At 38.2% G+C, this 27,295-nt stretch overlaps 2 protein-coding genes across 6 annotated transcripts in view; both read left to right on the forward strand.

The window, feature by feature from the left end:
• Positions 1-13,727, forward strand: part of PPP3CB (protein phosphatase 3 catalytic subunit beta) — a 63,421-nt gene extending 49,694 nt beyond the window's left edge. The window contains exons 11-15 of one of the 5 annotated variants that reach the window (XM_008064273.2): positions 2,540-2,566; positions 4,583-4,667; positions 5,711-5,808; positions 10,620-10,649; positions 12,110-13,727. In XM_008064273.2, the coding sequence (XP_008062464.1) occupies positions 2,540-2,566; positions 4,583-4,667; positions 5,711-5,808; positions 10,620-10,649; positions 12,110-12,288 (419 nt within the window). In that variant the 3' untranslated portion in view covers positions 12,289-13,727. The remainder of the gene's footprint in view (positions 1-2,539; positions 2,567-4,582; positions 4,668-5,710; positions 5,809-10,619; positions 10,650-12,109) is intronic. The other 4 variants (XM_008064275.2, XM_008064276.1, XM_008064277.1 and 1 more) reach the window with 4 other exon arrangements.
• A 3,037-nt stretch (positions 13,728-16,764) lies between these two features.
• MSS51 (MSS51 mitochondrial translational activator) lies at positions 16,765-26,990 on the forward strand. The gene is made up of 7 exons (XM_008064278.2): positions 16,765-16,910; positions 22,555-22,792; positions 23,090-23,245; positions 24,138-24,262; positions 24,805-25,371; positions 25,679-25,772; positions 26,100-26,990. Exons 2-7 carry the CDS (start codon positions 22,572-22,574, stop codon positions 26,317-26,319), a joined length of 1,383 nt encoding a protein of 460 aa, XP_008062469.1. The 5' UTR covers positions 16,765-16,910; positions 22,555-22,571; the 3' UTR covers positions 26,320-26,990.
• The last annotated feature ends 305 nt before the right edge of the window (positions 26,991-27,295 follow it).

Consider the following 27,295-nt stretch of genomic DNA (forward strand, 5'->3'; position numbering starts at 1 on the left):
CACCTCAGCCTCCCAAAGGCGCGGGATTACAGGCTGAGCCACCGAGCCCGGCCTACTTTTCTTTTTATTCTTTAATAGTTGTCGGCCAGGCATGGTGGCTCAGCCTGTAATCCCAGCACTTTGGAAGACCGAGGTGAGAGGATTGCCTGAGCCTGGGGGTTCAAGACCAACCTGGGCAACTTGGTGAGACCTTGTCTCTACAGTAAATCACAAAAACTAGCTGGGCGTGGTTTCGTGCATCTATAGTTCCAGCTACTTGGAAGGCTGAGGTGGAAGGATCACCTGAACCCAGCAGGTCGAGACTTTGGTGGCTGTGAGCATGCCACTGCACTCCAGCCTGGAAAGTTATCGATATTGTCAATAGTGTGTTAAGTAGGAGTAGAGGAGTGGCAGTAGGTAATGTTTTAGTCCTCTTCCTATGATAAAAAGAAAAAAGATTTTCTTGTTAAGTCTAATTATGGTACTTAGTTTTAGATATCTATGATTTATATGAAGATAGACACAGAGTTGTGCTTTAGGATTCAACCAGAAATAAATACAAAATTTTATATTTTTTCTAATGAGATTTATGTAACTTCTCAGTATTTTTCCTATTAATATGGTAATTTATCTACCTTATGTCATTCTTTTATCCCAGAGATAAATTGAATTTGATTGTTAAATAGGCCTTGTAGTTTAATATAAAGGATCAGTGGCTTAGGTGTCTTGTCACTACCATTCATTAGTTATAAAATATTGGAAAAGTTACCTAATTTCTCAATATCTTTTCATCCGTAAATTGAGGGAATTGAGAGGATGAAAATTCTTTCCCACTCTTAAGTAATTTTTAATTTTTAAACACCATTTATGACAATGTTTCTATGGGAAAATACACTGAGTTCCAGCTTTGAACATTAAAAATAGACCTCCCTTCACTGCTGACATGACAAGTACATTTACTCATTTTTTTTCACTCTTCTGCTACCAAGTATTAGGTGCAAGGACTCCAAGAAAGTTTTAAGTATATGAGTCTGGGAGTTTGCATGGAGTAATGGGAGTGGTTTGTTAGAGAAAGAATATTGAGGGACCAGAGGACAGGGGAGGAGATTAGATACTAAGGGGTAGGGAAAGAGCTATTGGAACTAGCTTTATTTCCCTTCCTTATTTGTACTCCCTGATTTCTTCCCTCTAGCTCCGTTCATCTTTTCTCCTTCCTTTTACCATGATGGCATGCCTTCTGTTCTCTCCTTCCTCTTTTCCTGCAGAGCAGTGGAACCATCCTGTGGACTAGGTCTGGGGAGGAATCTGAAAACTTGATGGAATGGGGATTGCTGTGGAGGCAAAATAAGAGTTTAGCTTTTCTGTGGGACAAGAGAGGAGGATTGGAGAATTCCCAGTGGCAGGAAGAGTAATTTTTGTATATTAAAGGTTTAGATTAAGTAAACGAATAATACTCTGTGTTGTTAAGTGATGAATCTTTATTCATCACTTATTCTATATTGCTTAATACATATGTGAGGTCAGTGTTAAGACAAAAATTTTTATAAACACTAAATATATAAATGCACATAGCATCCCTTTTAGAAGTGTTATTTAACCATAAAAGTAAATTTTTGAACACCGATTTCTGTGATATTTAGAATGCATACAATTTTTTCAACTATTTATCTTTTGTTTTCAGTTTGGTAAAGGGAATACATAATCTACATGTGTGGTAGTTTTATTAAAATAACTTTGCATTTCCTATAATGGAATCATGTATCTCAGCATTAGTATGGAAGATATGGAAAACTCACATGTAAGCATTTTGGCTGCCTGCTCTTAGAATGATTACTTGCTTTGAAACAGTCTGTTGCTGTTTTTGCAAAAAGATATCCCCAGACTCCCAGATTGGATTGGGAACAGAAAGCACATACTGTTGTTCCTGAGTATATGCAAAAGTTCTACAATTTAGATTCAGGAAATCATGTGTTCTTGTTATAGAGTGTGGGAGGCTTAGCTTTTCCTTTATTGGGAGTGGGTAAGGTTTTCCACTGAGTTAGTTTACAAAGTTACCTACATTTCTCTATATATACTACAGATTTTGCAGATGTTGATGTCCTTGAAGAACCACATGAGTTTGTATTTCACTTGTATCATTACCTCTCACTTAACATACTTCCATGGGTAACACAGTTCCTTAGGGGTATGAATATAAATGTTCAATTGTTGTTAGCACAGTCTTTTATCAGTCTTATGTGTTTTCACGTGTTTTTTCTGTCCCTAATTATGTCTACTTTCATCAAATATTATAGTCATTCTGTCCATAATTTCTTCTGAACACATACCTTTTAAGAAATCTGTACTTTAGAGCTCTACCCAGTGGCATCCCTTTTTTATTCACAAGATTCTATAGTACTACATTTTTCAAATTTTTAAATATGAGGGCCTTCATTTTTCTCCCTTTCTTTCTACATTCATTCTTCAGTACCACTGCCGAGTTAAATCTCTATCTTTTTATTTGTCTCAACCACCTTTTCTCCATCATTCACTTCCTTTTTTCTGGACTCTCCATCTGAAGAACGGCTCATATATGGCAATAAAAAAGGTACAGACCAGACAGAGTAACATTGTTTTGAAATATGACTTCATAATATCCTCATGTCCATGTAAGTTAGCGCATTCATTGAGTAATGTTTATGCAGAGTCCTCTTGGACCATGTGCAAATTTAGTTTAATTTTTTATCTGGGTTAGTATTTGGTGTTTTTAGAAGTCATATTCCAAGATATCTGTCTTTCTGTGCATGGAAATATTTTTCCCTCTTTTTCATTCCTCTTGTTTTAAAATTTCATTCTTTTGCTTATTTGTAATGTTTTATATTTTTCCCTGCATGATTAGGGGTGTTTGATTGTCTGTCTTATTTTCCAAAGAAATTTTACTGTGGACATTTACTTTAATATGATGCATGATGTGTTTGTAGACTGATTTAAAATTCTGATTTGTACAGTGTTTTTATATTCCTGTGAATTTTTTCACTTGAAACCAGAATAGTTTACATATTATTTGATTTTACAGATACATAAATTAAGATTGAAAATATAAATATACTTCGTTATAGCCATTCTTCCCAAACCCCTACTGCTCAGCCCAAGTCTAGCGATTTAAAAAATAGTCAATTTTAAAACAAAATATCTATATTAATTCATTAGAGAGAATCAGACTTACCTTGTGTCCTTGGACAAGTCACTTAATAAACTTAGTTTCCTTGTCTATAAAATGAGGAGATTAAGCTTTGCAATATCCTTAATGTCTCTTCAAATTTTAATATTCTATGTGATTCTTAGACTTTTAGTAATTTTTTTTGGCATCTTAAAAATACCTGTTTAGTACTATAGTCACCCACATAGTTTTGGACTTATAAAAGCTCTAGCTTCAGTGCTCATAATATTACTCTTTAGCAGGTCATAAACATGGTCTTGGAGCCTGTTTTCCCTAAAATACATTTTGTTTTTATCTTTGAAATTGGATTTCTTTTTCTCTTTCCTTACAGTCAGGTCCAGTCATCATCTTAGTTTTTAGTTATATGTATTTGTGGACTACTTGAATTTTAAATGAAATGTTTTAACTCAGAAGACTTAAAAGTTGTTCAGGCCTCTGTATTCCTAAGGCCCCTTTTGATCTAGCGTCTTTAGCCTTTCCTTAACCTTCTCCTCAACCATGGTGCTTCCATATGTGTGTTTTCATTATGTTGAAGCACAGCTCTAAGGAACCACACTCTTGGGTCCAGAGTGATGCTAGTTGCTATATATGAGATAACAGGACTGAGTTTATTGTTCTTTCTGGAGGCCAAGGGAAGGAAGATACAACCGTTGAGTCTTTCTTCAGCCAAAAATCTAGTGATTTTGGTATATTCTCTTCTGTGTCAGTGCTAGATAACCCTTTAAAGATGAAGCAGTAGTGAACCTTTAGCTGTGTTTTTTTCATTGTTTTTGTCATACTCTCTTAGGGATGTAAGAACTTGTATATACTTGTGTGACCTTAGAGGACACCTGGTACGTTAGGTTGAGATGTGCATTGTTGTTGAATTGCAGGTATGGTCCTTAGTTCGGGCTTACCTGCACAGTAACTCCTTCATGCCATTACTTTTGGACCAACTTAGAGCAAAGAAGTTTATTCTGTCATAATATGATGACAGCTTGCATGTCAAAGATTTTTGATAGTTAAACAAAACTACAGGACTATCACATACTCTTGTCTGTTAGTCTGCATGCCATAGGCTTTCATGACAATTAAACAGACTATAGGATTTTTACCAGTTTTTGTCCTTTGGTTTGTAATGCAAGCTGGTGTAATTTTTTTCCCCATTGCTATTTTACTGGTAAGTCAATAGCATGAGGTCATAGAGTTTGTGGATTACATTGTGTATGTATTAGATCCCAGTATTAGTCCAGTTGAGCTAAACATTGAGAGAGCAAGAAACTTTTTGGCATGAGTTCACCTAGTCTCCATGTTAGCTGGTGGCAAGGGGCTTGGTATTGGTTAAAATGAGCGTGGAGCAGGCGAATAGAATACTGCAAGCATGGTTGCCCTAACCTTGAACCTTTCTATTTATTCCATTGAAAGTAGGTTCAGCTGCAGCGCGGAAAGAAATCATAAGAAACAAAATTCGAGCAATTGGCAAGATGGCAAGAGTCTTCTCTGTTCTCAGGTAATGATATATTTTCTTGATTGTTTTGCAGATATTACTTTTATTGTACTTTGTTACAAGCATTATCCTGCTTGACCTCTAAAAGCAACATGGTATCATTCTTCTTATAAAAAAGTGAATTGTATATTTGTGTATTATAGAAGGGAACATAAATCCCTTTGAAACTAGGAGTTTGACCCTTATGATTATTATTGCTTACCTTTGCTATCTCTTGTCCTGTGTTGAAAGCACTAAGTTTATACCGTGAAAGCCAGAGCAGGATAAAAAGGAGGAGGTATTTTTCAGAGTATTTCTGATGAACTTATTCATCCATATAGGAAGTCCTTTTTATTGGAGACACAAATTGCCTTCATGGGATTAATTAGGGAAGACTAGGTTTAAGAATGTGAATGAATAAGTCAGTTCTTAGAAATTTGTTTTCAGGCCAGGCTTGGTGGCTCAGCCTGTAATCTCAGCACTTTGGGATGCCAAGACGAATGGATTGCCTGAGCCCACAGATCAAGACCAGCCCAGGCAACTTGGCGAGACCTTGTCTCTACAATAACATTTTTAAAAATTAGCCTGGCGTAGTAGCATATGCCTATAGTTCCGGCTACTTGGAAGGCTGAGGTGGAAGGATCACTGGAGCCCAGTGGGTCAACGCTGGTATGGCCATGAGCATGCCACTGCACTCCAACTTGGGCAATGGAGTGAGACTCCAACTCAAAAAGAAAATTGTTTTCAAAACTGATTACAATAACCATTTGAACTATAGAGCATATGAAATACAGATTTTCTCTATTGTGTGATGCCCATTGATGAATCTTACCACACACTTAATAAAACTTTTCAGGAAAAACAATATATGCCTTAATTGTAAGGTACACACCCTCTTATCTGAAACATTTAGAGTATGCAAAAATTTGTCTTGAAACTAAGAAAAATATGGTAATAACGACAAATGTCATAAATTGTATATATGGCCTACACCTGGACCCTATGTCCTCTTTTAAACTAAGTACTTATTGGAAGTGTCTGATGTTTGTTATGTCTCTCTGCTATAGGGAGGAGAGTGAAAGCGTGCTGACACTCAAGGGCCTGACTCCCACAGGGATGTTGCCTAGTGGAGTGTTAGCTGGAGGACGGCAGACCCTGCAAAGTGGTAATGATGTTATGCAACTTGCTGTGCCTCAGATGGACTGGGGCACGCCTCACTCTTTTGCTAACAATACACATAATGCATGTAGGGAATTCCTTTTGTTTTTTAGTTCTTGTCTCAGCAGCTGACACAGGCAGGGCATTTATAATATCATAGATAGTGTCTGATTAATACCTCACCAGGGCAGAAAATTGATAGAATGGGTAGTCCTTTAAGTTGAAAATAACGGTCAGTTCCTTAGCTTTTCATGAAATGATATGGGATCAGCTCATATCATCATGTCTGAAAATATTTATTTATTCATTTGTCTTATTCACCCTTTTCTTTTAAAAGTTCCAGTTTCAGAATGTGAATCAGGGATATTCATATTACTAGAATGGAAATGTAATCCCAAGCTTCTTATTTTTAATTTTTAAAATTTATGTAATTGTATTAGACTATGCTTATATTTACAACGATTTAGAGTTAACTATCTGCTTGGGCCCCAGAAAATTACTTATGCACTTTTCACTTGCCAAAAGATTTGTGCAAGGTTTTTGTACCCTGGTAAATGATGCCAAAGTTTGTTTTCTGTGGTGTTTGTCAAATGTTCTATGTATAATTGACTGTCTGTAACATGCTGTTTCCTTCCTCTGCAGATGTAGCTGCTTTCCTAAATCTGTCTGTCTTTCTTTAGGTTAGCTGTATGTCTGTAAAAGTATGTTCAATTAAATTACTCTATCAGACACTTGTCTGTCTTTTGATGTAGAAGCAGCTTTGTAGCACCTAGTTTGGAGGTTTGCTGCATTTGTTGCTGCACTTTGTGCATTCTAAACATGAATGTAACGTTAGATTTAAGTCATTGTTATAAGGGGTTGAATTTAAATCCTGTAAGTCAAAATTGAAAGGGTGTTATTAAGTGTGCTTTTATTTTGCATGAAAATAAAAAGAATTATACGTAAAGCATTCCTGTAATCTGGCTCATTGAATATTTTATATTTTTTAAAAAACTTTTTTTTGCCGTAAATATTTGTGTAAATACTGGGTTAACTTTTTGAAAGCCCATTACAGGTTAAATAGAAAAGAGTGATGTGAATGTTAGAGACCATACACAGTAAATCAGTTCAGATTTCTTTCCCTGTGGTTGGAAAGCAAAAAATGTAAAGTGGAAAAGCCTGAATATGTATGTTTTATTTTAGCCACTTTTGACAACCCTCCAAGGGTCATTATTCTATTAAAACAGGCAGCAACAGACTTGATGTTTTCCTTAGTCATGATTAAGTTTCTTTTTGGCGTTGTAATTAGTTAATTTTTGAAAGAGAAAAAAAAAGATATTTTCATTTAAATTTTTGATTATTTAAATTACTGATTTTTTTCATAATTTTATTTCACTCAGTTTCATAAGTGCTTTTTAATAAAAATAATTTAAATCTTTACTTGTAGCCTATACATGTTCTGTTTTATATGTTATTTTATTGTTGACTACCACCACTGGTATATCTGAACTATATTTTGAAATTAATAGTTTCAAATTTTTATTCTGAATTAGTTTTCTCTTATTTAAAAAAAATCTGCTTTGATTCTCTTTACATTTCTTGCCCTCCATTTTTCTTATAACATTGTAAACAGAAAAATGATCTGAAAGGAATTTCATGAATGTACATTAAAACAAACTATGATCTTAAACATTCAATAAAACTAACAAAAAGGTGAATAGAAATAAATGAATCTTAATAGCTACAAAATTGTTATACTCTTCCTCCCCTTTGTTCAGAAAAGAAAAACAAAACTTAAAAGGGTATCGTACTTAAAGTAATCTACACTATAGGCATCTCTCAGTTATCTTTGGATATATTATTACTTTTGTGTTGTATCTATAGCAGACTTTACTTTCAGAATTCACAGTTAGCACCTGCTAATTAACATGCTTTGTTGACAGCTCAGCACTTCTATTTATTCTTATTTAGCACACTGATTTAAGTGCATTCTTTCAGCTTTGAAATCATCCTCAACTGCAAGGGAGACTTGAAAGACAGTAGTTTTGCTGGAGGGATTGTCTATTCCCATCATAGAATAAGTTGCTGGAAGGAGCTGAGTTGAGGGGGTCTAATTTGGGAAATTAGATAGCTTCCTAGTTCTACTAGCTCTTGATAGTGTTGTTTGATTATTTGGTCGAAGTTATTTTCCTCACATAAGGTAAATCCATTTGGAAATAAATCACAAAACACATGCAAAGCTGCATCTGTGTGATTAAAGAATTATCTAACAATTAAAATTCTGTAGATATGTTCTCTCATGTTTGTGTGTATAACCGAGAGGTATTACAAAAAGCAAATTTTAAAGTTCTAACTAATTACTCCTCTTGTCAGAAAATAAAATAGTCTTTTCAATAACTTTAACAGTTAATTTGCATGAAATTCTTGAGTTTTTGCTAACTATACAACTCTATTGGAGTTGGATTTTATGTTCCTATGTATTTTATGTACATTTTCTTTATGGAAATTTGACTGGGAACTAGCTCTGTAATACTGTCTTTGCCAGGATCTATAGGGGAAAATATGTAGCCAACTCTGTTTTACTAATGTTAGATTCCTCTTGGTCATCCTGTGTAGTATTGAGGAACACAGTTTGAGGCAGCACTATACTCAAACTTATTGAAGCCATGTCAAGATGCCCCCATATAACTGAAAACAAATTGAGGAGAAATAGTGCCTTTCAGATAGTATTTTGCAATTACCAGATTTCTTTCTTTCCAGCTTAATGTTTAAGCTTCAAATGACCATCTTTCAATTCTAAGCATTCAAGCTTAACATGGTATGCAATTTTGAGTGTGGTATCCGTTTTATATTCTGCAAAGGATTTAGAATCAGAAGTTCAGAAAAGAGTAGAGAACATAATTTGACCTAGAAAATGCTTTTACATATAAAATCAGATGTCTATAGAACGATTTATTCAAATGTATATCGTTACATTTCATAACTTGAAAAATGCATTAACAGACTTTTAAACTATTGCTACAAACAAAGCGATACTAATTCTCATAGTGAATTAGTTTTTATTCATAATTTATTACTGTGTGAGTATAATACAAGTTATGAAATGTTTCCTGTAAAGTTACTTCTGTTATCATAGGAAATGTTTCCTATAAAGTTACTTCTTTAAAATGTATTCAGATCCATTTTATTTTTTCCCTATTCAATTTCTAAATTATAAAGAGAATTGTCCCCATTTTGAAGATTAGGGAGTTCCAGGGCAGATCAAGTAGAGGTAGGTAATTTATCCCATTTTTCTGTCTGGGCAGATTGTAAGAGTATTTTCTATGTATACAGGGCTAGCTTTTTAAAATAGTGATTTGTATAGTGAGTATACCATAAATGTGTCTGCTTTGACTTGTAATATAATTTAGCCAGTTAAGGAAAATGAACTCTTCCTTTAGTCAGTGTTCATCCTACTTCTTTGGGTCCCCAGTTCACTTTACTATCTGGTTAAGATCAACATTTTATAATTTGGTCTGCTTTAATTCCTTAGATTTTTCCAGTGACTTTCACATTAATAATTGCTTTGTATAAAATTTATCATTTCTAAAACACAGTTACTGCTAAAAGGTCACTTCAGGAATAATTAATTGGTCTTACTGCAGATGAAGCAAAGTAGAAGGGGCAGAGCATTATTGTTACATATATTCTGAGTGTGGACTTTGGGTAAAGTGGAGAATGGGCAATATTATGAGATATTGTTGTTCTCTGCTGTCTTAGGTCCTGGTCCTTAGTACGAGCTCTTTATAAACTTCAAACCTAGAAATGAGCAAAAAAAGAATTTTTGACTACAAAATGTATGACTCTGTTGAAATTCTTTAAATGGACCAGTGATGAGCTTTATCAAGAATTTATTTCTCATTTATGAGAACTGTGTATGTCTACATCATGACATAATTCAGATTTATTGCCTGTAAGACCTCAATTCCATTACTTAACGTCTCTTTAGTTGGTAGATGGGTTTGAAAAGATTCTTGCTAGTCTTTCTTCACTTAAGAATGCAGGCTCTTAGTTTCTGAGACAAAATTGAGTTCATGATAAACTGAATATCAATGGAATTTTTTAAAGGCTATAGATGTTAATATCTTTAGGTATTTGGAACATCAGTGTTAGAATAGAAAGGAAGTTCCTGGTAGACAAGAGGAATCCTTTTAGGTTTCCCACAAAAAACAGAGCTACAGAACTAATCTACTTAGAGTAATTCACCAAGTTTACTGCCCTGAAATTTCATTGTGACCAAATCAGCTTTTGCAGCTTATGTTTTGCCTTATAAATTAGAAGTGACAGGAAAAGCATTGCCAACCCTTCTAGTTTATATCTCAGAGAACCAACTGGTGACAAGTATTGTTTTCATTAGACATGAGAGAAACCTCCCTGTTTGCTTTTCTGCTACAATTCTATCATTATAATTTTATCCGAGAGAATTTTCCTGTGATTGTGATGGATGTGATAGAATAAACATAATGGAAAATTCTGAGGCCATCAAATTACTGAATTCAAGATGGGCAGTTAATACTGGAGTGCATTTACATGGGTGATGAGGTATCTGTGTTTAAAATAGGTTTATGTGTTCTGTGCTCTGAGTGATGTTGTCATAGTGCTGTGTCTAAACTGTGCTGTGTCAGGAATTGGGGGATTGGATGGGGCTCTCTAATTTGGGTACTACTTATGTTAAATTGGAAATGATGATGTAGTATGGGATACTGTGATATTTTAAGTGATCATTGCCTTTTCTGCTGTACATATGACCCTTCTCATCTCTCTCATTCATTTTGCATGCCTCTGCTCACTTCTGTACAGCCACAGTTGAGGCTATTGAGGCTGAAAAAGGTACGATCAGAGTCCTTGCGCTGGGCAGAGATCTGTGGTGTGTGGGTGGGCATCAGAGAATGTCTTGTGGGTGTGTCTTACTCCTAGCTTGCACAGCCCAAGATGAATCAGATTTGCTGACTCATCAGGTTTAGCAGTCACATTTCTCTCTTTTTTTTAAATCATAAGGACTGATGTCCGTAGTGGCAGTTTGGCTTTTTCCCTTTTCTTGTAAGATACATAACCAGAATTTATTGTCCCTGATTTCTTTACAGTATAGCATGTTATGCTATATATTGTAGCATTGAAAGTTGCCTGTTTTAATAGAAATTACTAAACTGACCCTACAAATAGGGATTTGCTCTATATTTTGCATGATTCTATGCTACTCAGATTTTTTTTCCTGTAAGTGAAACCCCCTTTAAATGTAGATGTGAGTTTGTTTTTACTCATTTTCAGTAATTCGCCTGACTGAGATTGCAGGAACTGTCACTAAATGCCTTTTTCCCCCCTGCTGTTTGGGCTATAGTTTATTGATAAGATTGTATTCATGTATATCATATGTGGGCTTAAAGTTACACATTGCTGAATGTTTTGCTTCCCTAGTCATTTATTTGGTTCATGTGTATAGACTGAGTCCTAAGGATTGTACATATTAAGTAACCAGATTATAACCAGTGGTTTGGAAATCTTTCCTAAGAACATTTTAATAATGAGGATGCATCATTCTAGATGAAGTGAATGAGAAACTATACAATTGGTGGAAAACTACCATTTATTTTGATTTGAGTTTCCAAAGAATGTGCAGTAAGTGGTCAGTGAATTAAGGAAGACAAATTAAGGAAGACATCTCCTAAAATCTGAAATTATAATTACTTTTTGCTGTTAGCCAAACACAGATCTAACTCTTGGAGGCATATCCCACCTTTTTCATTTCATATTGGTGGTGATGGGGTGATGATACCTTGACCTCCATAATAGTTCTGATCGCCTATATTTTAACTTATCTTTACCTCTTTCTCCTCCCAGTCTCTTGGTACAGATTTGTATGTTGAGGATTAACCTTGTTTAGCCTCCTCACTTGCCCCTATTCTTGTTGCTGCCTTACTGTGATAGTCACTGGTGCTCTTAGGGTCTGAGGTAGGACACAATTGATGTAGTAGAAGTCAGACTGAGACCCTCAGACCGTTGCCTGGAGGTTGAATTTGGGGACAGGGAAGGGTTAAGATTTTTTTGTGTTTTTTATTTTTTGAAAGCCATGCTAACACTTGTTATCTATGAAACTATCATGTTTATAATTTAGGTTTAAACATTTGACATTTTAATGGGAAGACTGAAATGGGGCTAGGATTCAGTTAAAGTAAGATATAAGTGTTGCTACTTAGAGCTAATTTCTTTCTTCTTAAAAATCATTAATTATGTTTTTGAAATCTCAAAAATGTTTTTCAATTACTGACTTATCAAATTTGCATTTTGTTAAGCAATACGAGGATTCTCTCCATCACATAGAATCTGCAGTTTTGAAGAGGCAAAGGGTTTGGATAGGATCAATGAGAGAATGCCACCCCGGAAAGATGCTGTACAGCAAGATGGTTTCAATTCTCTGAACACCGCACATGCCACTGAGAACCACGGGACTGGCAACCATAGTGCCCAGTGACCCACGGCTTCCCAGGGACTCTCACATCTCGGGCCCCAAATGGACAGATCACCCGAGGAGCTGGAGGGGTCGGCCAAGCTGACTGTAAATGTCACAGTCCCTCTGAAGAAACCATCATTGCTTTTGAGACCCAGCCCCCTTCCTGGATGGAGGCTTGAGGGCCCTGGGATATGTTATGCTATCTGATAAGATTGGGTCATCGCTGCCAAGGTGGAGAGCAGTGAGCAAGGGGCTTGGGGCAATTTCCAGTGGAGGGCATCTACACCTCCATTTATGCTTGTGGTTCACACATTTAAGTTTACAAATGAGATTTTTTTTCCCCTCAGTAGAATTAGATTTTGTTTTTCAACCATGACTTCAAATGTAATCCTAAGAGCTAATGTGGACTTTTTTTTTTTTCCATGAAATGTCTTTAAAGGATGAATTAGCATGGTCTTAAAATACATTTCTGAGGTTACTAGCTGTATTTTGAATTGTGGGCAGAATGCTGAGAAACCCAGTTGGCGTTTATACAAAATGCTGACCTCAGGTCTATAGTTCTTAAATGTAGCTAATTCTGTAACTTAGTCTTGGTATTTTTCAATTAAAAATGCATAATCCATTTCTAGACAGACTCTCTTACTTGAACACAATTCCAAAAACTAATTTAGATGTTTTTTGCCCAGATCTTTTGAGATTTATACCCCAGAGATTTAAGACGAAAACTTCCAAATTTCAAAATTATGAAGAATTACAGAATTACTCATTTAAGGTACTTTAAAAGAAGTTTGTACATTGTCAAAGTAAATTTTAATTCAAATCATGTCTGTAAAACTTGACGTATTTTGTGTATGCATGTTTTCATTTTGCAAATATTTAATATATAGACCTATGATGTACAGGTACGACATGTATAGGTTACCTAGATGTTATGACAAATTTTAGTTTATTGTGAGTACTCAAGTTGCTTAAATAGCCACCAGGGTGATTTGCTGCTGGCTTTCTATCATTTTTATGTTTTAATGCAAAGGAAATTTTAAAATGTTCTGGGAGTGTTTTTGATTAAGCACTGCAGCCTAGAAGCAATGGTTCTGTTCAATCATTCAGATGTTAGTGGAAGCATAAAAGTCAAGACTGCATGTTGAAATTTTTCTTTTGATAGTTACTGAAATGCTTGGTTAAACTAAATGGAACCATGTGCTAATTTCTCACAATTATTGACCTGTATTGATTGCCACTGTAGTTTGGTATTTCCTTTTACTTTGGTGGCCTGCTTCCCTCATGCCCTGGAATACAACTCAGAGCTCCAGGCAGCGGAACCATCTATTGTTTTGTTTGCCAGAAAGTGCACCCTGTATGGTCTCCTGTCTAAGTTGGAAATATTATGCATGTGCAGGACTATTCGAGTATTTTATAAACAGTAGCACACAATAAATTCCATGCATGGGCCGCTGCTCCTATCTCTGTGTTGGGTTTTATTTGGAAAATGCAGTCTGATTTGGCTTTTTGATGCAAATCAGAAAATCCTGTTAATAGAAATGGGATATCCTTCAGAGATTATCATGTAGCTAATTCATGGTGATTTGATTAATTAAATTCTTGTCTTTATAAGTTTTGCCATTAAAAAAATTTTATTATACTTGTTTTACATGAGCATTAGTAACAGCTCTAGGGGACTTTGGATGCCTACTATAGGCCTCCTGAATCTAATATTTAAAATCACTGTTTTTATTATCTTTTAATTGAAAGAAATATTTTATTGTCTAGACTTTTGTTACAGTGGTATTGGGAATTTATTGGGTGTCTTAACAATAAGAAGAAAAATACTAGTGATATTGCATTTTCCTGTCATCCTATTCTTTACCATAATCAAAATAAGTCTAGGATTTTGCAAATTGGGGGAAATTAGGATATTGCTCAAAATTTTATAATAATATAATCCTGTAATAACTGTATAGTTCTCAATACTGATTATAGTGAGATACATTACAAACCATTAATTTAATTAAATCAATGAATTAAATTCTAATTTAGTTAAAATATATATTCTTCCCTAATTTCAAGCAACAAATAGAACTTTGCAAATTATTGACTATTACAGTTCTCTTTGCTGTAATATTAACTAGCAAGTCAGTCTATGAGTTGCCTCTAAAGTTATTGTGCATTGCATACATTAAAGATAATTCTTTTATTTTTGTTTTTATTTTTTTAATTGGAGTTTCACTCTGTTGCCCAGGCTAGAGTGCAGTGGCATGTTCATGGCCACTGCAGCTTCGACTTGCTGGGCTCAGGTGATCATTCCAAGTAGCTGGAACAACAGGTGCGTGCCACCATGTCCAGCTAATTTTTTGATTTATTGTAGAGATGAGGTCTCGCCAAATTGCCCAGGCTGGTCTTGAACCCCTGGACTCAGGCAATCCTGTCTCCACTGCCTCCCAAAGTGCTGGGATTACAAGTATGAGCCACTGCGCCCGACTTAATATAATTCTTAATGTTATTGTTTATGAAAGCTATTCATCTCTTAAGTAAGAGTTTAACTAGTATATAGGTGCCAGGAACTCCTTTAGCTTTTATATTCATCACTAGGGTTATGTAATGTTTGTAGGAATCTTGCGTGGGCATAAAGCATTATTAACAAACTAGAGGAATTAAGGGTCATAGATAAAAATTAAGAGGAAAACAAGAGAAGGGAACAAAACTAAAAAAAAGTGATATACATGAAGAGTGGTAGCATATCATCTAGTGCCTCACAGACCACTTCCTGCCTGTTGAATAGGAACCTCTTTCTAGTCTGTGTTCGTAGTTTCACAACAAACCATTTATTAAGATTTTCTAAATGCATCTTATGATAAATGCAAATTGTGAAAAATTTAGATTTTTCTAAGTGTTAACTTTAAATGTCTGTCAGAGCAAGTAGCAGTGATGGCAAAATATAAATTAATATTCAACATCAGCCGGGCTCTGTGGCTCAGCCTGTCATCCTGTGCCTTGGGAGGCTGAGGTGAGTGGATTGCGTGAGCCCGTGGGTTCGAGACCCGCCTGGGCAACTTGGTGAGAACTCTCAACAATAAATCAAAAAATTAGTTAGGTATGGTAGCACGCACCTGTAGTTTCAGCTACATGGAAGGCTGGGGCGGAAGGATCGCCAGAGCCCAGCAGGCTGGGAGCACCCACTGCACTCCAGTCTGGGCGACAGAGTGAGACTCCAACTCAAAAAATATATATATATATATATATATATTCAACATCAAGTTTTTCCTATATATCATTCCCCTTCATAGTCAAAGATAACTATTCTGAACTAGAAAAGTCAATCTCTGATTCCTTGTAACTTTTACAGTTCAGTCATTATTAAAAGAATTCAAAACTTTTGAGGTTTTTAGTTAAAGTTTGAAGCCAGTTATGTTTGAAGTTGGCTTGAAACTTTTGCTCAAAATGAAATCACCTCTATTTTATTGAGTTTTTGCCTATTGCAACTGACTTTCCTTTGTCCACAACTATTCTACATAATGTTAATGTACTGTTTTGTTAAATCCTTAATACTTTTCCACCTTCCCTGCTTGTAGTTTTTGCTTTCTACAGTTTGGGATTCCTGTGTGGATCTGATATGCCACATTCCAGGACCTCGTTGCAAAGGTTTTGTTCCCCAGTTTGATGATGATGTTCACAGGGGCAGGTAAGTGACAACTGGGGCCAGATGTAAACAGAAAGTCAGATCTTGCAGACATAGGACCACTACCCTAACAAGTTATAAGAGGTTTGAGAGCTTGATATCTCTAAGTGGAAAGAAGAGAGATGTGGAATTGAATTTCCTGGATCAGCATCCATTACAAGAAGGAATGATAGATTGTTGAGCTGAGTCTTTTATATTTTCTATTCCTAGAAATAGTATGCATTTTTAGTAATTAACTAAAATTTTGGTTTTGCTTACTTTGATATTCCGGAAGCATTTATTCCTCTTTTGAAATAAATAGGTGGAATGCTCCTGATGATACTCTTACTCAGAATACTTGCTCTCCTTTCCGGGAGAGTGAATTTTATAAGTTAATTCTGCATATTTCCCCTATAACTAATTTCATTCTGTACCATTAAATGACCATTTATTTTCTTCCTTCTTGGGTATTATGTTTATACTTAAGCTTTGATTGGACAGTGTTAAGTGTGTTTGAACAGTGTTTGTTATGCTAAAAAAGGACATGGGGATTACCCTTTCCAACCAAATAATGACTTCTGCATTCATCCTAAGGGATTTGTTTCTGAAGTTATGCACTGAGAACAGAAATATCACCTTAAGGTAGAGATATCAAGGAAGCGGTAGGTTTCATTTTCCCTCAGCCTGTCTGGCCTTTAGTAAGTTTCAGAGTGTTGACAGTCCTGAGCCCTCTTGGCGGAGAGCAGGGGTTAGAAAGAGAGAAGTCCTCGGGCAGGTGGCCAGATCCCTACTTGCCTCGTTAGGGAGAATTCAGTCTTGTCTGTCTGGTTGGCAGGACACACTTAATCACTGAGACCCAGCATTTCAGCAGTTTGCAAAGGAAAGTGATAGGAAGGGACAGCTGCAAGTAAGTCACCACCTAGATCTGACTCCTCAAGTACTCACTCACTGGGAGGAAAGAGAGAAGGAAGGAAGCCGAGGGCTTAGCAGGGTAAGTTTTCTTTTTCCATCAACCTGTCTGCTTGCTTAGTTTATAATTGCGTAAAGTATTTATCACCCCAGGGAGTGTTAATCACTGATTAAACAGCTGAATGTGGTCATAATTGTAGTGTTCTTAATGTATTTCTTCTTTTTCTCTTTCTCTGCTCTTTTTAAGGATCCCCAATGACCAGTTTTACTCTGCCTTCTCTCTGCCTCCCCAGAGATAGTTTGCATTTGCTGGTGAACTAGAGAAAATTAGATAAGCCCTCCTGGTCTGGAGATAATAAGAAAAAATTATTGTAGTTTAAGTGAAGCTTGGGACTTATTGGTGATAAGAAGGAAGATGTGAGATCTTGGTCTAGGGTTAGCTAATATTTTGGCTTGTAATTTTGAGATGAAGGATAAAAACTTTTTTGGACAACCAAGTTCATGTATCTTCTCTTCTCTAGTTCTTGATGTAATATCTCTTAGATGCTGAGAATAAATTAAAGCCCAAGTCACTGGGAATGGCTAGAAAAAAAGTGATTCCCTGTCTAGGTGGGGTAAACTCTGAGTTCTGAGAGCTTATTGCAGTTCTTTTCAGCACTCCCTTATGTCCCCTGTTTTTTCTTTTGTTTCTCTCAGTTTATACCCCTTGAACTTGGAGGAGCCTGGGGCTCTTTGCAGGAAAGTTATAATCAGGGAAGCTATGTCTGGGTCTGGGGCACACAAATTCAAACATGATCCTGCTGATATATACATATATGATGTACATAGATGCAGATGCAAAGACCTGGCTTCTCATTTCCACCTTCTTACCTTCCTGCCAGAAACCTAGCTCATTTGTATCATGAATCATGGATCTGAAGGAGACCATATGACGTTAGGGATTTTACCACCAGTGTCCTTTTGATTTCCAGCCAGTTCAGCCAACCCCCAGACTGCCAAGTTAATTTTCCATTGAAGGAAGACCTCTCCTTGGAAATGCAGATAAGTGAGACAGTACCTTTTTTTAACTTTAATTGGCTTGCTTTCTTTGTAGCGAAAAGACTCAGGATTTAACTTCAGGGAAATATATATTATAAATTCTGGAATTCGATGGGAGGTGCATAAGGGTACCTGATCTCAAACCAGGCGAGTAGGGACCAAAGGGAAGCCCAAACTTTTCCTGTACAATGACTACCTATGTACCTAATCCTGAAGTGCACCCCACATCTTTAAAATAAAAAATATTTAAAAATTTTAAATTCTAGGATTTAAGGCCGTAGATTTGTCTCAGATCAAAGATATTTTCCCTTCCATAACTGTTAAAAATATAATGAGTCGGTTCTTTTAGGTTTTAAGAAGAGAAAGGTACCTGAGTGGGGTGGGCGGGTACAGTAGATAAATGCTCCTTCTTCTTTTTTATTTTTTTGAAGTCGGGATCTCTTTCTGTCACCCAGGCTGAAGTACAGTGGCACGATCACAGCTCACCACAGCCTCGACCTTCTGGGCTCAGGTGATCCTTCAGCCTCAGCCTCTTGAGTAGCTGGAACTATAGATAGGCACACACTACCACGCCTGGCTAATTTTTTTAAAATTTAAGATATTAGGTCTTACTGTGTTGCCCAGGCTGGTCTTGAATTCCTGGGCTCACGCGATCCTCCTGCCACAGCCTCCCAAAGTACTGAGATTATAGGTGTGAACCACTGTACCTGGCTGATAAATGCTTTTTCTAGAATGGCAGTGATTCTGCAAATGTGGTGAATGTGTAGTTACTAAAAGTAGAGGGAAGAGTAAGGTCCGTTGTTGGAAATGGTGTCCTAAAGTGTGAAAGATAATTCCATTCACTTTTTTAGTAAAGGGACATGACTGTTAAACTCTAAAATAATCTATTATCAGGCCAGATGCAGTGGCTCACCCCTATAATCCCAGCACTTTGGGAGGCTGAGGTGAGAGGATTTCCTAAGTCCACGAGTTCGAGACCAGCCTGGGCAACTTGGTGAGACCCCCTCTCTACAATAAATCAAAATATTAGCCAGGCGTGGTGGTGCATGCCTGTAGTTCCAGCTACTTGGAAGGCTGAGATGAAAGGATCACCTGAGCCCAGCAGGTTCAGGCTGTGGTGGCTGTGAGCGTGCCACTGTACTCCAGCCTGGGCGGCAGAGTGAGACTCCAACTCAAAAAAAAAAAAAAAAGTAATATATTTAGGTCCAATTTCTTCTTCATTGATGGTAACATAGAGTATATGGTATATGGATGAGCTTAGCTATCTCTGTTCCATGGACTCTGAAACCATCCATTCACCCATAGGATGAGGGGGGATCTTAAAAGGGCAGAGAAAAGCAGAAGGACAAGGAGAAAGTACAAAGGGAAATATAAATTTGTTCTTCTGTTAACCTGAGAACAGGAGTTTGCAAAGGCATGTTGTAAAATATGGATATGAACTAGATGATTCTGGGAGTTTTTTGTTTGTTTTTGCCACCCACATACACCTCAGCTGCATGATGATTCTACAGTTTTTTTTTTTTTTCCTAACAGATCTGATCTAGAAGGATCAAATGTCAGACAATTTTGAAACAAAACATGATCCCTGGTTTGAACTTTAATAGATACCTCATTCACAGTAAAACCAACTGCTGCCAATGTTTTTATGCTCTATGATTTCTCAGTCCCTGCAGGCAGATAATCTGGGGATTAATAACTATTTAGCTTCTCAATCTCTATATTCCTTCTTCCCTGTCTTCCTTAATTGAGGTAAAATTTACATAACATAAAGTTAATTATTTTAAAGTGAGCAAGTAAATGACATTTGGTACATTCACAGTATTGTATAACTGTCATCTCTATCTAGTTCTAAAACATTTTTATCACCCAAAAGAAAACCATTAAGAAGTTACTCCCCATTTCCCCTTCTACCCAGCCCTTAGCAACTACCAATCTACTGCTTTCTGTCTCTGGACTTACCTACTCTGGATATTTCATCTGTGTGTGTCTGACTTCTTTCACTTAGCATAATGTTTTTGAGCTTCATCTACATTGTGGCATGTGTCTGTATTTCATTTATTTTTATAGCTGAGTTTTATATATATATACACGTGTGTGTGTGTGTGTGTGTGTGTGTGTGTGTGTGTGTGTGTGTGTGTGTATCTCCCAATTTGTTTACTTATTTATCCATTGGTAGACCTTTGAATTGCCTACCTTTGGCTATTGTGAATAGTACTGCTATGAGCATTAATGTATAAGCATTTATTTGACCACCTGTTCTTAATTATTTTGGGTATGCACCTAAGAATAAAATTGCTGGTAATAATATGGTAATAATATGGTAGTATTATGCTTACCTTTTGTTTTTGTTTTTGAGTAGGAGTCTTGCCGGGCTCGGTGGCTCAGTCTGTAATCCTGCGCCTTGGGAGGCTGAGGAGAGTGGATTGCCTGAGCCCGCAGGTTCGAGACCCGCCCGGGCAACTTGATGAGACCTCATCTCTACAATAAATAAAAAAATTAGCCGGGTGTGGTAGCACACGCCTATAGTTCTATATAGAGCAGTAGCATGCTCACAGCCATGGCAGCCTCCACCTGATGGGCTCAGGCGATCCTTCTCCCTCAGCCTTCCAAGTAACTGGAGCTATAGGCACATGCCAAAGCACCTGCCACCACGCCCAGCTAATTTTTTGATTTGTTGTAGAGATGAGGTCTCGCCAAATTTCCCAGGCTGGTCTTGAACCTCTGGGCTCAGGCATTCCTCTTACCTCTGCCTTCCAAAGTGCTGGGATTACAGGCATGAGCCACAACAACCGGCCTATGCTTAACTATTTGAGTAACTGCCATACTGTTTCCTTTTTTTCTCAGAAAGCAAGATTTATTGAGAGGATAGAAAAGCTCCCACAGTGGGAGGAGACCCAAAGGGGTTGCCCCCTATTGTTTTCTATAGTGGCTGCACCATTTTACATTCCCACCAGCAGTGCACAAGAATTCTAGTTACTCCACATCCTTATCAAAACACTTGTTATTTTCTGGTGTTTTGAAAATAGCCATCCTAGTGGGTGTGAAGTGATATTTTTTTTTCTTCTGAGTTATAGTCTCTCTCTGTTGCCCAAACAGGAGTGCAGTAGCATATTCACGGCCACTGCATTCTCGACCTGCTGGGCTCAGGCGATCCTTCGGCCTCAGCCTCCCAAGTAGCTGGAACCACAGGCATGTGCCATCACACTCAGCTGATTTTTTGATTTATTGTAGAGATGAGGTCTCACCATGTTGCTCAGGCTAGTCTCGAACCCCTGAGCTCAGGCAGTCCTCTCACCTCTGCCTCCCAAAGTACTGGGATTACAGGTGTGAGCCACAACACCTGGCATGAAGTGATATCTCATTGTGGTTTTGATTTGCATTTCTCTAAGAAATTTCTACAAGAAAATAATAAACATATTTTCTGTGTTGTCCATTTGTATATAATCTTTGGGAAAGTGTCTGTTCAAATAATACACATATTCTATATAAATAGATATTTTAAATTGTTTTATGTTGTTATTGCAATGTAGGAAGTTCTTTATATATTCTGAATACTAACCCCTTATTAGATACATGATTTGCAAATATTTTCTCCATACTATGGGTTTGTCATTTGACTCTATTGACAGCATCATTTTCAATTTGATATGGTCCAATTTATCTTTTTTTTTTTTTTTTTTTTGAGTTGGAGTCTTACTCCATCGCTCAGGCTAGAGTGTGGTGGCATGCTCATGGCCATCCCAGTGTTGATCTGCTCTGGGCTCAGGCAGTCCTTCTGCCTTACCCTTCCAAGTAGCGAGAACTACAGGCGTGTGCTACCATGCTCTGCTAATTTTTTGCTTTATTGTAGAGATGAGGTCTCGCCAAGTTGCCCAAGCTGTTCTCGAACCCGTGGGCTCAGGCAGTACCCTCACCTCGGCCTCCCAAAGTGCTGGGATTACAGGCTTGAGCCACTGCACCTGGTCCAATTTATCTTTTTTTAAGAGACAGAGTCTCATTCTGTTTCCCAGGCTGGAATGCAGTGGATCATTGCTCACTGCAACCTCCAGCTCCTGATCTCAAGCAGTCCTCCTACATGAGTTTCCAGAGTAGTTAGGACTACAGATATGCCACCATGCCCAGCTAATTTTAAAGATTTTTGTATAATTTGTGACCAACCTGGGCAAACTTGGTGAGATCTCATTTTTATAGTAAATCAAAAAAATTAGCTGGGCATAGTGGTGTGTACCTGTGGTTTCAGCTACTTGGAAGGCTGAGGCAGAAGGATCGCCTTAACCCCTCAGGTTGAGGCTGCGGTGGCCATGAGTATGCCACTGCACTCTGGCCTAGGTGACACAGTGAGACTCTGACACACACAAAAAAAATTTCAAACATTACAGCTAAATCTAAAGTCTCTTTTATCAATCCAGTTCCTATCCCACTGCCTTCTTACCCTACTCAGAGTTGATCATTGTCAGTTTTCTATGATCCCTGCAAAATCTTTTTCTGTGCATTTACTCATATGTGAATACATTATATTCATATATAATTATTTACCCTCTGTTTTTCACAACTGTGGTAATCAATAATCAGTAAATACTAGTCTGAGAGACTAGAATGAGAAGTAAAAGGTCACGCATGTGAAAACATATCATATGTATACAGCTTGTAAAATTTCATTTTGTATCTGTTCTGCACATAGTCTCCAGGTACCATTGAACAGGTGATGGCTCCGCGGTCGCGGCGACGAAGGCACAAGAAATCCTCTTCATCAGTGACTCCTGTGGTTGTGACCCCACCCACTGTTGTGACCTCTGTGCCTCTGACCTCCTCAAAACCTGGCCCTAGCATTGATGCACTTGGCTTCTTCTCCTTGGATAATAATGTTCCTGGACTATCCCACCTGATCCTTCAAAAGCTGAACATGAAAAGCTATGAAGAATACAAGTGAGTGACCAGCTTTGTGGAAAAGGGATATATTGTCTCTGGTAGAAGTAATTTCAGAAGGTGGAGAGGGGGTGTAATTTCAGCAACATGGAGTGTTTGCAAGTCAAGATTTCCTCATCCTGACCTTTGCCGGTTTTATTACTAAGAAGAAGAAATATAATTTGCTTAAGTGAGAAATTATGGCATTAGGAAATATAGGAGTAGGTGGAAATGTCCAGGAGACAAAGTAAGGGAAATGAGAGATTTTAGAGATATTCTTTTCCCTATTGCCACTCCTTCTCTGTATTGTCTCTGCAGGTTGGTGGTCGATGGGGGTACCCCTGTATCAGGCTTTGGATTCCAATGTCCTCAAGAAATGTTCCAGAGGATGGAGGACACATTCCGATTTTGTGCTCACTGTAGAGCACTCCCCAGTGGCCTTTCAGACTCCAAGGTCCTCCGGCACTGCAAGAGGTGATTTGCAGGGGCTAATAGGGAGACATTTAGAAAGGACCCTGTACTAACGATCTGAGAGGTTTCTTGGGGGGAAGGGGTGTTTGTTTTGCTTTTTGAGTTGGAGTCTTACTCTGTTGCCCAGGCTAGAGTACAGTGTCATGTTCATGGCCATCGAAGCCTAAACCTGCTGGGCTCAGGTGATCCTTCTGCCTCAGCCTCCTGAGTAGCTGGGACTATAGGCATGTGCCATCATGCCAACTAATTTTTTGATTTCTTTTGTAGAGACAAGGTCTTGCTATGTTGCCTAGGCTTGTCTTGAACTCCTGGGCTCACGTGATTTTCTTGCCTTGGCCCCTCTGTGCTTAAATTACAGGTTTGAGCCACCACGCCCAGCTGGTCTGAGAGTTTTCAAAATAACTTAAGAGGTGTACCTTATTTTGTGTCATCCAGGCTACAGAGAGATTAGAACAGGGTTCTAATCCTGCTTATGTTTGGTGTTATGGGGAGGTGAGACAAGATACCACAGTATAATCCTCTCTATCTCCCTCTTCTCAAGGGGTAAGACCACATCTATTGTGGGGAGGCTGGGGTCAAACCATGCCTGTGATAAGAGGCTAGCTGCGAACTCCTGGTGATTTTTTTTTTCTGAAAGAGATGTAAAAAGTGAGTTGTTCCAGCTAGAGACTAAAATGTCACTCTGTCTGGGAGAATAATTACATTTCCAATCCCTCCTGCCTCTTTTGCCAAATGTAGTCCGCAGATTGGTGCATCAGCTGTCATTCTTCTCCCTACCTTCTTTCCCATTCACTGGTCTTTCTTCCTAGGTGTAGGAATATCAGTTTCCTTCCCTGAACACCCTCAATCACCTTTATGGTATAGGAACATCTATTTCTGTGACTCATTCTCTCAGGTGTAGAAATGTCTATTACTGTGGTCCAGAGTGCCAGAGGTCAGACTGGCCAGCACACAGGAAGGTCTGTCAAGAGCTTTGTCTTGTGGCTGTGGACCGTCTCATGGAATGGCTTCTGGTCACAGGTAGAGTGGTGGCATTGGGAACTCTGCCATAATTGTCATAGTTGGTTGTACTTTGAGGAATAGATGAAAGCATATTGTTAGGAAAAAATGAGGAACTGGGGTAGGGGAAGGAGGCAAGGGATGGGGCACTCTTGATCACATGTTGGCAGAGTGAACATGGAAGGAATATGGATCATTATTGAGGAGGGAATTTTTTTTTTGAGTCAGAGTCTCACTCTGTCACCCAGGCTGGAGTGCAGTGGTACACTCACAGCCACCCCAGCATCGACCCGCTGGGCTCAAGCAATCCTTCTGCCTTAGCCTTCCAAGTAGCCGGAACTACAGGCATGTGCTACTATGCCCAGCTAGTTTTTTGATATATTGTAGAGTCGAGGTCTCATCAAGTTGCCCAGGCAAGTCTTGAACCCCTGGGCTCAGGCAGTCCTTTCGCCTCATCCTCCCAAAGTGCTGGGATTACAGGTTTGAGCCACTGCGCCCAGCTGAGGAGGGAATTTTGAAGCCAGAAAATGATTAAGGGACTTCACATTCCTTCTTTCCTGCAGGTGATTTTGTCCTACCCTCAGGACCATGGCCATGGCCAGCTGAAGCTGTACAGGACTGGGATACCTGGTTTTCCATGAAGAGATTACACCTAGATGCTGCACTAGATGCTGTGCTAGGTAGTCATGCCATGGCTACCCTATGGGCCAGTGTAGGACGGCCAAGGCCAGACCCAGATATCTTACAGGGATCTTTAAAGCGGCTGCTGACAGATGCCCTGTCACGGCCCTTAACTCTGGGTCTAGGGCTTAGGTCCTTAGGGATAGATGTTGGGAAGACTGGGGGAAGCATAGTGCATGTGGTTGGTGCATCCCATGTGGAGACATTTCTTACTCGCCCTGAAGACTATGATGAACTTGGATACATGTTTCCTGGACACCAAGGACTCCGTGTGATCATGGTGGGTGTAGATGTGGCTACTGGCTTTTCACAGAGCACCTCAACTTCACCTCTGGAACCTGGCACACTTCAGCTTGGTGCCCACAGGGGCCTCTATCATGACTTCTGGGAGGAACAGATAGAGACTGGGCGGACAGCCCATCCAGATTTGGTGGTGGCATTCCATCCAGGTAAGAGTCATTGGTTCAGAGGAATACTGGTTGGCCCCCTTGAAAATGTTCCATCTTGAATCTTGTGTCTTATATCTTTGGAGCACCATTTGTTTGTTTTCTTTAAACATAATATGATGACAGTCTTGGCTGATCATTTGCCAGCTATACTACACCTGGGTTCAGAATTTTCCATGGAAGAACTTGGGGTGGAGGATGATGGTGATTATTACTGGGAATGAGCAAGATGAGGGGTGGGTAGACACAATTAAAAAAATTTTGCTCATAGGATTTACTTGTTTTTCCTCTTTCTGTTTTTGTTCCATAGGTTTCCATTCCTCCCCAGACTTGATGGAGGCTTGGCTGCCCACCCTTCTGCTACTTCGTGACTATGAGATCCCTACATTGATTACTCTTTACAGGTTTGGACCTCTTCCTATTAATGGTACTATCTTGACTCACTCACACCTCTTTTTATATTGATGAGCTCATTTTGCTCCCTCTAGCTCATCTACTTTCTAGTAAAGATGTTCTTCCTTTCCACACATGGCTTTTCATCCCCTTGAAACAAAGCCCTATGCTAGTTAATTGGGTATTTACTGACATTTGGGAGAGAAGGCTAGCCCTTTCCTAGTCCAGCTTTAGGTAATTTGGGGTATTAATGAATACAGAAATGTCATGCTCTTAAGCAATTTTTCCTTTCTTTATTTCAAAATCAGCAGAGCAACTTTTCTTACTCTTTTTCACAGCCATCAAGAGTTGGCAACCTCTTTGCAGATTCTGGTGGAACTGGATACGCACATCACTGCATATGGGGCTAACCCTTTCATGTCTCTCAAACCTGAACAGGTTTATTCCAACCCCAATAAGCAGCCAGTATATTGCAGTGCCTACTATATCATGTTTCTTGGAAGCTTCTGCCAGCTGGATAAGAGGCAGTTGGAAGGGAAAGTAGATGATGAGGTTTAAATAGATCCTGACTAGATATCTGGAAAATTGATGGTTTGTTATGAAATTACCCTGCTAATGCCAGGTTTTTGCCATCTTTGAAACCCACTATATTCTAAACCTCATTCATCGTCTGGGTAAAGATTCTAAACTGAATGAGAGTTCCTATATGCTGTGCCTCATTTCTGAGAGTTTAGCCATTGCAGCTTCTAGAGATAGGATTCTAGATTTAGTGAGTGGCAAAAGGCCCTGATGTCTGTCTCTCCAGAGGCTTGAGTTGCTAACATTTTCCTTTGTGAGGAAGTTACACCTTTTGACTGGAACCAGGTAGCACTGAGGAGAGGAATAAGAACCACCTTATTCTTCTGAAAAAGGCTTTCTTCTCATTCAGTAATTTAGACTAAAGAATGGAGAAATTTTGATGACTTGAAATGGTGCAAGAATGGAGAAGTCAAAGAAGTTGTTGGAAATGAGGAGGTTATAAGGATTAGCACACTGCCTTATTTCCTGTTTTTATTAGAGAGAAATAACTCTTTTTTCTATTTTCTCTTGGGGAGTGTCTGACCCTAGATAGCCCTGGTGTTGTATTTTAGATGTCCCAGGCTATATTATATTTTACCTGAGTATACTGTAATTATTTACCATAGTAAACCAGTTCTATACAACAATAAACTTTGTCTGGGGCTTCTTAAGTCACTTGTTATATCTTATTTCCTATTTACTGGCAAGTATTATTCATCTCCACACAATACCTCAAGATTGGATGTTTCTCTCTTGCTAATGGAATAATTAGTTTCAGCTTTCTGTTTGGGCCTGCCACTCTATCACATCCTTGTGTTATATCAGCATTTTTCTATTACACTTAGGGTTAGGACATTTCCTTGGTATTCATGCCTACAACCTTGCTTTGGCTTTCAGACATACACTCACATACTCACTCACCCCATCACCCCAACACACACATATACACTCTTATTGCTTATTCTAATAGGGATAA

This window comes from Carlito syrichta, unplaced genomic scaffold, assembly GCF_000164805.1.
Source record: "Carlito syrichta isolate Samal-C Ts95f unplaced genomic scaffold, Tarsius_syrichta-2.0.1 Scaffold307258, whole genome shotgun sequence".
NCBI classification, from domain to species: domain Eukaryota; kingdom Metazoa; phylum Chordata; class Mammalia; order Primates; family Tarsiidae; genus Carlito; species Carlito syrichta.